At 51.7% G+C, this 11,918-nt stretch overlaps 1 protein-coding gene across 1 annotated transcript; it reads right to left on the reverse strand.

The window, feature by feature from the left end:
- Positions 1-1,089: 1,089 nt before the first annotated feature.
- Positions 1,090-9,140, reverse strand: LOC113206753 (microtubule-associated protein Jupiter; the record flags this gene model as incomplete). Its single annotated transcript, XM_052270449.1, is given in 2 exon segments — positions 1,090-2,036; positions 8,737-9,140. Coding segments are annotated over 2 exon segments (505 nt in total), but the record flags the coding sequence as incomplete, so codon positions are not given.
- Positions 9,141-11,918: the final 2,778 nt, after the last annotated feature.

The following is an 11,918-nucleotide window of genomic DNA, read 5'->3' on the forward strand; positions in this document are numbered from 1 at the left end:
TTGTAAATTTATTTTTCAGGCTCTTTTTGAACTATAATTGGCCTGGTTTGTTTAAAATAAGTCATTGTTATTGGAGAAGTACAACTTGTTTTCCAAAACTATGTGATCAGACTATTTGAATTCTGTAGTAATTACCCATTCTTATAGTAGGACTCATTTGAGCTCGTATATGGAGTACTACAACAAATTATAAGTGCATCGTCTGTTGTTGGGGGCGAGGACTCCAGACATTCGGATCCTGTCTCGCGGTTCAGAAAACTAACTTTGCCCTTGTCCAGGTTTTCAGCAGGTTAAAGTCAGATTGATATTGACATGTATTATACTATGCCCCCTCTTTAAGGGACCGTAAGAATGAGAACCGAAACTCGCACTGTCTTCCGGGCAATAATGACCCCCCCCCCCTCCCCTAGCAGGTCAGATAATTCAAATGGGGTGAAAGGCAAGGCTCTTACGGACGAACTAATGTCCGCGAGAAAGGACATTACCTTACCAAAGCCGACAGAAACGAGTTTGCTGGCATCCAGGCCGAGTTGGCGCGTTCTTATCGATATGGGTTGAGCGTGTTGCGGCAACACAGGTCACGACTCCAGAGAGCAGAAGCGCGCACCGGTTTGAGTTCCCGCGCCTAGCAGCAACAGCGATACCCCATGCGTCCGCAGGGAATGACCGCGGGGTAGCGCTACCGCCAGGGCGTTGAGCGTGACTCCGCGTTGGCCAGACGTCGGTGTATACTCCACGTCGCCTATACTCCGTGGTGCGTGAGCAGCCAACTAGGAGAGCCCAAAGTGTTTGTATCTCTGTCAATTTAAATGTGTACACTGTATACTTTAAATGAAGTGAAAATGCCGTGTATACTAACGGCAGTGTGTGCAGTGTTCGCACAAGTGTACTACATCAATACGGATTAATTTTTGTACTCTTTATTTTATGCATAATGTAGGCTATACCTAATTGTAGTTTGGAGTGTACTACACGTGCACCTTGTTTGAGTCCTTTCTGCGAAGGTGAAGGTTTTGCTGTTTAAGGCATTTCTTGTGAAGCTCCTCATGACTTCACCTAGGCAGATTTCGGGAACAATAAATCATAGAATTTTGTAAAAATGTTTATTTAGGTATAGGAGAGGAAACATAATCCTTTACAGTCACTTCTTAGGATAGCATGCACACGCGCAATTCAACCAAATTAAAGCCTGAATTTCAAACCCTTGCGACCGGAATATTCATAAATAATAAATATGTACACAAATATCTCAGCAAATGGACTGAATGTTCGTAACATTAAAATCAGACTTTAAATTCGCTTTCTCCTTAACGCCGTATGCATCAGCTGACATGGTAAGCTCTGACAGAAAATAAATTCAATAGCTTAACGGATACATCACGAAACTCACTCTCTCAAATCTACAAAAGAAACATATAAAAAGCACTACATCTACCAACGTTCCAGATAACACACAGGATTCAAGTGTAAAAGTACAAAAAAAGTTACGCGCTTTGAACGTAAATTAAAATAGCCCCGTGTCAAGAGACAAATAGATAATTCTGGAATCATTGAAGAAACAACTTGACGTCTCGAAGAAAGCTTATGCTTATACTCACCGGCAGGTGTCAATAATTTCGAAACCCACCTTAATTTTTTTGAATAGCGAATAACGAGAATACTGACATTTGTCGGTATTTCCTATCGACGAAAGACTTAGTATTCTTTTATTTGGACTTAAAACAAATTCACATAAAACTATAAAATAAAAATCCAAAAGTGATAAGAACGGTACACAGTTCTCATGGAAAAATACTACTATCATGTGTGATTACATTTTGACAAAACAATGAATTAAAATTCATAAAAGTTACATAAAAGAAAGATGGTTGGGACGGATGACACGGGCGAGCGGTGGAGACAGAGAGCCGGAAGTATAGGACGCCTTTAGGCCCCTCACCACAGCCCGGAGGAGTAGCCGCCTGGAGGCACGCGGTTGCGCATGGGGGCAGCACCGCCCTGGGGCTTGTAGCCCTCACCAGTCACGGGGTTACCGTCTGAAACACAAGACACGGAGCATGAGCGAACAACCACGCAAGACGAAACCTTGGGAATGAATGATTATGACGTTTTATGGTTCTTTGTTCGCCCGTTCTCCTTCTATTGTAAATGATTTTTATTTTCTGAAGAAAAGATGAAATGAATGAAAATAAAAAGTAGCTCTTGACTAATTCCTTCTACGTGACCGTGCAAATAGGAGAGAGTTTTCTACAGGGCAAATTCATGCCGGGTGAATCGAACATGCCTTCTTATACGTATCAGCCTGCTTATAACTTATGCAGCATTCACATTCACCAGCAAGAGCGAGAACATGACAATAAAATTATTCAAAAATTACAAGTTAAAGAAACAAGTGGAGGGAAAAGTTCGGAAAATAAAAATAAAAAGAGAATGATAAATATTAACAGGCTCGTGCGTACTTACGACGACTCGGAGGTGAATGAGACCCGGAGCTACACCAAAATCCAAACAAAACATAAAACGAAAAAGGGATAAAGGGAACAGCCACTGGCCCTACAACCGTGCATTGCGACTCGAGAACGCCCTCCCGTGTGCTCCCATTCCAGAAGGAACAGTCATCGAGAGTGCAGCCAGGTGAGCACTAAAGCCTACCACCGTTCGGACGGTCCCAATTTGCTGCCCTAGACAAGTTTACGGCTGCTGCATCGTCCAGGGCGGAATTGGACGCGTCTCTAGGCATTAGCATGATGACTAGGTCGCGTGTAATAAGTGAGGCCCATTTCACAAATTGACTTTACGGATTCCGGTTACCAAAGATTTACGATCTAAAAAGAAGTGGAAGCGTATTTATTTTGTCGGCCAGGCAAAGGTAAGGGCCGCCAAGCTAGCCACTGACTTTCTTCTTAAAGTCAAATAAGTGGAAAAATAGCCAGTTCAAAATCCACTATTTATCATTTCAGGTAAAAGCCAACGGTGACTTTCAATGGAAGTTACGGTGAACCAAGGTATTATCACGGTAACTTCCACAGGAATTCACCGGAAGATTTTGTGTTCTAAAACTGCCTTTTCTAATCATGATGTGCACAGAGGGGCCAGTGGCGGTGCGGGTGAGGAAGGGGAGGGGGTACCTGGACGCCTGAGGCTGCGGCGACAGGGGAAGTGGTAGCGGAAGGGGAACGGGTACGACGGCGTCCCCGGAGTCCCAGCCAGAGACGCCTCTAAGGACGCCGGCACTGCAACAACCAGACACGTGCCAGCAAATACCCACACACATGCACACATGCAAGGACACGCCGCCGACACCCGTGGGAGAGACAACGAACAAGAGAGCAAGATAGGGAGAGAAGGAGAGAGGGAGAGAGCGAAGTGCGGCGCAACACCCCCGACAGGTGTCTGAAGTTACACGTACGTCCTCCGGCCAAAGACCACTCGGGAAAAATTACAAGTTTACGAGAGTTTATGCGTTTTGCAGAACGCCAAAAAGAGGGGGGAGAGGGGGGGGGGCGATGGTGCTCGCCCTCTGCACCACACAGAGGCGTGCGTGCGGGGGTTGCCTATCCCCGCGGGGCTCCAAGCGGCCAGCAATGCACCTCAGCTGGCCCAAAACGCTCGCATGCACCACACAGTGCACACTGTACAGTGCATGCACGGCGCGGTGCACGCCGGGCAGTGCAACTCGTGCGGTGAGCACACACTGGTGCACGGCACTATGTAGGCACTATGCACGGCCCGCGGCGCCGACACGCGTCGCGGTCCATTGGGCGCCAACAGCCACAATGAGCGGCACTACCAATGCGTAAAAATAAACGGCCCGGACCGCATCCTACTCCAATTGTCGTCGCATCGCCGTGTTGTGTTTGTTACAGCACATGGAGCGAGACAATGCAGGGCGGGGGCTTCGGAAAGAGAAATGTGAAAGGGGCTTGGGGAGGGGCACCTCTGCCCAGCCCTGCCCATCCGGGCCCGCCCGCCCAGAGGGGGTCGGACCCTCCCGCCGGGCCCGCCGCCGGGACACGCAGCCAAAATACATCACAGTCACATCATACCGCGATCATTTTAAAAAGGAAAGTACTACAAGCCATTAGACAACGAAACAAAATAAAAAATAATAGTGGAGTGGACTCTAGGATTCACTCGCAGCGCGGGCCGGACGAAATGAATGGGAGGGGAGATGGGACGGGGGATTGATTAACTTCATGATGATGAAGAGCTTTGGTCGGGTACGGCGCACTCTCCCTTTCTCTCTCCCTCTATGTAATCTCTCGTCTTTCAGACAGCAAACAGCGCAATAGACTGCAGGTACAATTAAAAATGTTACGAAGAGAACACAGCACAAACACCAGACAGGAGACAGACATAAGACAGCAATATAGCGAGCCACACCATATTTACACAAGATGTTACTACGAAAGCTACGCGCACAAACCAGGCATGCAGAGGAAAAGATGTGGTGAGAGTATGGTAAGATGAACCATGAATTGTGACATGAACTATGGACATATGAGGCGAGCGTGGTTTGTTAAGATGGCCGTCATGGGCGCTATGCCCACGAGCAACAAGATGAGTCAGTACGCCGTGTTTGGTAAAGGCTCTATGACCCAAGTTAGGTTGTTTCTGTAATAATTAAAAACGTGATTAAGAGAGCGTAAAGGTTCCCGGGCCGCCCATTGGTTATGAGGGGTTAAGGCTTTCTGTTGTAATCTGAGGGGTACGTACTCTTGACCAGGGTAAAAAATGGTGCAACTGACAGGCGGCGGTGTCACTTTCGACTCACTTTGCGGCGGTACAAAGTCGTCTCGTGCATGTTGTGACACCTGTCATGTCAAAAGGAGACTGCAAGACGCGAGTAGTATCGTCTCTGACTCATTTCTTTTTTTTCTGCGCCTTGCTGCTCCTCCGTTTCTGTTGTCTTATTTTCTCTTCAACCCTTTTTTTCTGCAGTGTGCATAGCTGTGTTTGAGATAGAGTCAACCGACGCGATCCACGTGCGCGCCGCCGAGCCAACGGCATTCTATCCGGCTATGACTTCCTTTTTTCCTCACCTCACTCCTCCTCCTCCTCCTCCTCGGCGCCGCGCGGCGATTCAAACCGGGCATTACCGGGCTGGGCGTGGCGGCGCGTAGCGGGGCGCAACGCCACCACCGCAAGCCCGACAGAGAGATAGAAGAAACAAATAGTGAAAAAAATAAAATAAAAAATGCGTGACCTCAGGGACACGCCCCTGTCGCAGACTGCCGCGCCCATACCGACCGCGCCCGCACTGCGCGGGCTTCCGCGTAACAACCACTCACTACACTTATCCCCCCCTCCCCCTTCAGGGCGCACGTGTCCGGAGTAACGGCGCCGAAAAACGCATTTAGGTGATTTGGGCCGGAGGGGTCGGTCGGGCCCAGTCGGGCCGGCAGGGACTGGTCAGTCCGCTCAATTAAACAACCTCCGCGTCCGCGCGCGCGAGTTTTCGTCGCGGCGCGTAGCGTTAGGAAGGGTGGCGGAGCGGGGCACAACGGAAGGAGCGCGAGGAAAGGAAATTTATTGACCGGCGCACGAATCACGACCACAATTAAGGGCAAAAAAGGTAAAAATACTACTACGCGTCGGTGCGAGAGGGGGAAAAATATGGTATAGAAATGGGTCGCGCCCGCTCCCTTTTCTTCGCTCGCCATGGCTGCCCTGTCTGCCCCGTCTCCCGCGCGAGCAATCACTCACAGGAGGGACCTCACTATGCTTTTTGCCCCCCGAACGCGCAGCAGGCAGGCAGTGCTGCCGCGCAGTCGTCGTTATTTTCTCGAAACGCGAAACAACTCCTCGGCGGGGCGGGGCGGTGGAAGTAAGAGCACGGCATGGCACGCCCCCTGATGAGCGGGTTGGGGCGCCTCCCCCCCGCGGCCCGCGCAGCCCACCCCGGCCTGGCCGATGACTCCGCCGAACTCCCCGTCGGCGTGCGTCCCTCGGCGCGTGCGATTCGCCTGTCGTCAAACTCCCCGCGGGCCTCCCTCTCTTCCCCCCCCCCCCTCCAAGTCCGTCCTGCACGATTGCGTTCCGCGAGGGACTCCATCTGTAACCGGCGCCTTCCCCCGCTCGCCAGTCCCTATAATCGGCCCCTCAGGCCTCCTAACCTACCCACGCCTGCTGCAGCAGCGCGCCTGACCCGCCCCACCCCTCGTGACGCATACGCGTTCCCCCAACAAGAGATGTAACTGCAAGATCCTCATTGACAGATTTGATTAAAATTCCAGCTGAACTTAAATTATAAAGTAATGGATTTACAACCGTTTTCCCTATTGGGCAATGTTCGCAAGAAGATATATTGACAACCCCATTCGCACGAACTATCTCAATACCTGCACATTGTAAAATGGTTGGATCATAAGACGCCAAAATTTGACGTGCATCAGAGGACGCCATAATATTTTGGCATCATAGGACGCCAACCAGTTTTTAGTGCACAGGCAGGCTTAATCAGAGAAATGCTCTTATGTTCTAAGGCCATTTAAACCGAACTTAGAGCTTTCCTCATTCATTCAGTCAAGCCAAAATTGTCTTATTCGAAAGATTTGTGAACTAGAAATGAATCAATATTTATTCCCAAATAAGATGATTTGGATTAATTCAAGAAAACCTTTGGGCTGGGTTTAAGTGTGCTTGGAACAGGAAAGCACACTGTAAAAAGCTTACGAACTAAATACTTTGTAACGTTACGAACAATTTTCGTTCTTTGTATTGCAAAGAAATTGTTCGTATTGCAAAGCGATTGTTTGTAAGGCTAGACGGGTCTTACGAACAATCGGTTTGCATTACGAACTATTTGTTCGTAAGCTTACGAACAATTAGTTCGTAATACAACGTTTCAAAATCCTTCGTAAGCTACGAACGTTTTGGTTTGCATTACGAACCTATAGTTCGTAAGCAATTTACAGTGCACTTTTCTGGGTGCAATGCTCCGCCGCTAACCGCTGCTACACACACACACAGCGCATCATCGGTCGTCCCCGTCCACGGCAGCAGGACGACGGTCACGGCCAAGGACTGGTGAAACAGGTCGGGCCTGGACCCACGACCGCACCGCCCGCAACGGCTTCACGGTTCCCGGAAACGACGCCGCTGCAACTCGGCCCCTGCTGCAACGGCGTGGCTGCGGCGGTGGACGCTCCAGTGCAGCGCCGCCGATCAGCCGCGCCGCGCCGTCCCGCGCGGGGCAGGACTCCAGAGCAAATATTTAAACGCCGTCTCCACCAGCCACTTCTTCCGGCCTCCGCCGGCAGCGGTCCAGACAACAACGGGGGGGCCTCTTTCTCCCTCTCTCTCTTTCTCTCCTCCCGAACCCAACACGCCAGCAGGCCATCTTTTCGCAGCTCCTCCTCTGCCGCTTCGCAGAGCAGGTCCTGGTAACGGGACGGACTGTTGGGCAGGTCCGGGGCCGGGCTACCCTAGCCCGTCATTACCGCTCCAGATCGGCGCCCTTCACCTCATCAAGGCGGCGCCCAATCTCAGCAGCCGGCCGCGGACCGCGCCGCCGCCGCAGCGCCGCACCGGAAACCGGAAACGCAGGGTGGGAATCCGGTACGTTTCCGGTGATTTGCCGCTGCTGCTGCAGGGCGCGCGCGCGCGCGTCATCGAGATACACAGCGACAGTGTACATTGCAGCGAGCGCACCCTCCTGGAGTCTGCAGCAGCAGAGACACCGATGGCCGCGCCGATAGTACAGAAGTAGGCTACAATGTGCCTATTCGTGCCTTGTCGCTCCAGCGTGGCGAGGCGTGGCAGTCAGTCTAGTGAGCACAAAGCTCTCCAGAGACCGTTTTCCATTGCCGTTTAACGTTTCCCCACCCCGAAGTCTGCGCCAGCTATGCACACTGCAGAAAATAATGAAGAGTTGTGTGGTCACTGTGGCGTGTCACAGGGGCACGCCCAGTGCGTGTATCGTGGTGCGAGTGTGTGTGTGTGCGTGAGGGAGTGCGTGTGTGTGTGTGTGAGACGGGCGTATGCGTGACAACTTTTTCAACTGCCTCGTGTGGTTCGCTGGTGACGGTGGAGAGGGTGACGATGAGGTGACGAGGCAAACTGACTCGTCAGGTGCGCCCCTCTAGGCGCTTAGGCTGCTGGCGGGCAAGGTCATATCTTGCGGACGATTCGCGGCAACAACTGACGACCCCAAGTTATTAAGAAAGACATTACAAAATAATAAAAATACCCCCTGCCCTGTTGTGCTTGTCGATGTAGCGCGAACAAGCCTTTAGCCGTCGGCGTCGGGACGAGCCGAGACGACCCACTTCCGCTTCGTAGCGTCACTCAAGCGTCGCCGAATGCGAGAAGTGCGAATACCCCTCACCACTCTTCTGGTAATAAGGAGAAAACAATTCAAAAATGACCCGCTTTTTTATGGGAAGCCGGCGCCTGTACAGCAACACCACCTGCAGTGCAGCAAGCAAGGGTGGCGCGGCAGCTCCAACAAAAACAAAAGGCGGACGGTCACAGTGGGATTTTTAAAAAATAAACTATGGCAAAACATTTAGTAAGATCCCACACAAATGAAGATGATATAGCGTTTTATTTCTCTCAGGTGAGTGCCATCCTAGTGAACTACCCATTAGTGTTCAGGAAAATGTTAACATCGAGGTGGACAAAACGACATCTGAACGTCATCCAGGGACCACACTCCCATACCCTCGCCCCACCCGCCAGCAGCGCCCCGATGATGTGGTGTGACGTCGTGTGTGAGCAAAGTTTGACACGTACCTGGCTGTGCAGCCTCCCCCTTGACGGGAGAGGCGCCCTTGTCGTAGCCGAGCGAGAAGTGACTCTGCATCTGGAACTGGCGGCCGCGAGGCTCGCCGTCGGGAGCCTTACCGGCGGCGGCGACCGCGACGTCGCCTGATACCTGCTGCTGCTGCTGAGAGCCTGTCTGTGCCGTACCGTTGCGGGTGGGCGAGCCCGTGGGGGAGCCGGGGGAGGGCGTCTCTCCTGAGGAGGACGAGGCCGCCGACGACGTGGAGCCGGGGCCGGCGGAGGGGGCGACGGGCCCGTCAGTCAGGGAGATGCTGCTGACCATGCCGGGCTTCATCTTGCGGGGAGACTGCTGGATCTCGCCGCCCCCGACGCCAAAGATGTCGCTGGAACCGCCGCCTGGGGGCTTGAGCACCCTGGAACAGACAAGAAAGAAGGGGCACCGTCAGACACAGCAGAACGAGAGAGAAATTCCAGCGCATACCGTTTTCCAACCCCTTTCCACAAACCGATTCGCCAAGCATGTTAGATTGCGTTAGCAGGCCGACTCGTGAGGTGAGCCTTTGAACACCGCTCCGCGTGAGAGGTCAGCGAGCTTTAATATGAATGCATGAGCAAAAGATGCCGCAAGACCTGTTCTCCCATTACTTATATATATTTTTTTGCAAAAAAATACATCATCCTTAAGTTTCACGGAGAAACAAAATTCGAGTCTCGGCAATATTTTATAGAACCACAGAGAGAAATTAAATGTTTGGACTCAGCAAATCTGATAAGCAGCAAAGCAATTTGTTTTGGCTGTCCTGTAATCCACACCTTTTAACCAATCATGTAGCTATTAATTTTTGAACAAGGTGAATAATTGCCCAGCTAAATGGCCTGGAGGGGAAAATAGCTTTCTTTTTTTTTTTGCGCTTTCTTCCGCACTGTGTATATGGGCTCCTCAGTATCGAGGTCTCGACATACAGAGTGCAGCGGGCGGTATGGTACCGCGTGAGTGGCGCGCGCGCTTACAGCAGTAACCAAGGCAACCGACCAATAATAACGCTTGCAACGTTACGGTGAGAAAGGCCGGAACTGACAAGGGACATAACTCGAAATGTCGAGCGCGAACCGCTCCACCACCACCGCAGTACACTACCGTATGGGCACCCGCCGTGGTCGTGCACGCGCGCGCGCACGCACGCACACGCACGCATGCCACCTGAAGAGGCAACAGGCCGAGGAGGTTGTAGTGGTAATAGATGGCTCGCACACATCAACTCATTAACTTTAGTTGGTTCTGTTATGCGCGCCTTCGCACCCCGCGCACGCCCCGCGCACGTCGCATGCTCGGGCGTGCGCACGGAATGGGCAGCAACTACTACACAGAGCAGAGCAGCATGCTCGAGCAAATTTCTGCTGCACCGCGAAATACGAACCGCAAAGGGGCCGAAGCAGTATTACGTGCACCGTTGCAAAATGGTCGGCGGCAGACACTTTTATTGCACAGGTGAAATGAAAGGCGAAGGGAATTGCCCTATAATACGGCAAAGCCAGAGCAAAGGGGGGGAGAGGAAAATTAAAATGGCCTATCTCATACACAATGATAGCAATAAATCTATCCATCCACAGAAATTATAAGGGAAATATACGTATAGAAACAAATGCGGCCGCAGAGCTGCTAAGAGCAATGACCCGGCCCAGCAACAGACACAGAAAAGACTAATTTTCGTAAATGACAGAAACAAAAAGCAAAGTTAATTCTTTTAATAGAAAAATTAGTCCGCGAGCGATAAACAATAGACGTTTTGCTACGACGTGCAAACGTCATTAAGCTGTACATAATGAAGTTCCCAGGGCAGAGCCAGGCGCACTGTTAATTATTCTTTTAGCACTGCCCTTCTCTATCTCTGTCTGTCTCTCTCTCTTTCTCCCTCTCACCAACCGCCCCCGCCTCATCCTGAGAGAAAACACGACTGAAACGCAGAGGAGAGAGAGAACCAGAGATGACGGACGGATAATGTCGGCATCGGGCCATAAGTTACCCGGCCTCATGAAGCTCGGACAGCCCGGCTCCGGCCAGAGGCAAGGCGCATAAAATATTCCGACTATTGCAAATCACAATCAGTGCGGTAGCCGGCGCGAGAGTGCCGCAGGGGCCAGAGAGAGAAAGAGAGAGAGGAAGGACGACACTCGACACGGCGGCCCGTCCGGCGGCGGCCCCAAAGGGCACAAAAACAAAAACGACAAAAAATACAGAAGAAGCAGCCCAGGCCAGGCGTCGTTACGTGATTGCACTTTCACCGTGATGGCTCAAAAAGTACATCAACACCTACAAGAAGATGTTCGTCTCTCTCTCTCTCTCTCCTCACTCCCCCGCCTTCTCTTATACATCGTTTTGTTAGTTGTTCCATTCAGTCCAACATGCCAAGAATTAAACCAACACACCGACACACACTCACTCACGCCTGTTGGGCAGCCCGCCGGCCAGCCGCGCCGGCCGGCGCCCCCCCAACACACAAACACCTCCTCGTCTCGCCCCCACCATTCAGAGCCGTCGCCGCGGCAACCACTCATTCATTCATTGACCGCGTGTCGCGTTGCCGTGGCGACCGGGCCGGCAACACGCCAGCCAGCCAGCCACGCTGGCAGCCGGCAGTACTTGCCTCTGGTGGCAGGGCGAGCCCTTGAACTCGGCCCCCCACAGGTCGCTGCACTCGCCGCCGGGGGGACGCATTTGGCAGGCAGTGGTGGTGGAGGGAAGCCTCTAAAGGAGAAAATTAAGAAGAATATCGTAGAAGGGGGAGGGGAGAGGTGAGGGGCGAGGATTTAAGAAGGGGGTAGACTCGCTCGCACCAGCGGGTGGAAACTCTGATGGCGCTCTGAAACAAGGATCGACATTTAGGCTTTACCCCGGAAAACGCCATTTTGTCGTCCTTTATGTGAGAAAACGGAGAGACCAACTTAAAATCTGAGCACAGCTATGAATTCAGCGTGTTGTTCTGTGTGCATTTCACTTCTCGGGTTTCGAAGAAAGAGGGGCTGTTCCCTAGGAACACACGTTCAATGGCAGACTGTTTCGTCGATTTTATGCAATTCAATCGCTGCATACCTGGTCTCAGTTGCACGGCGCCGGTTATCTATGATAATACAGAGTTGACGACTTCATGGCAGCTTTTTGCACAGGAAATTTACTCAGGATTCAGAATATG

This window comes from Frankliniella occidentalis, unplaced genomic scaffold (genome assembly GCF_000697945.3).
Source record: "Frankliniella occidentalis isolate FOCC.00 unplaced genomic scaffold, Focc_3.1 Scaffold124, whole genome shotgun sequence".
Classification (NCBI taxonomy): domain Eukaryota; kingdom Metazoa; phylum Arthropoda; class Insecta; order Thysanoptera; family Thripidae; genus Frankliniella; species Frankliniella occidentalis.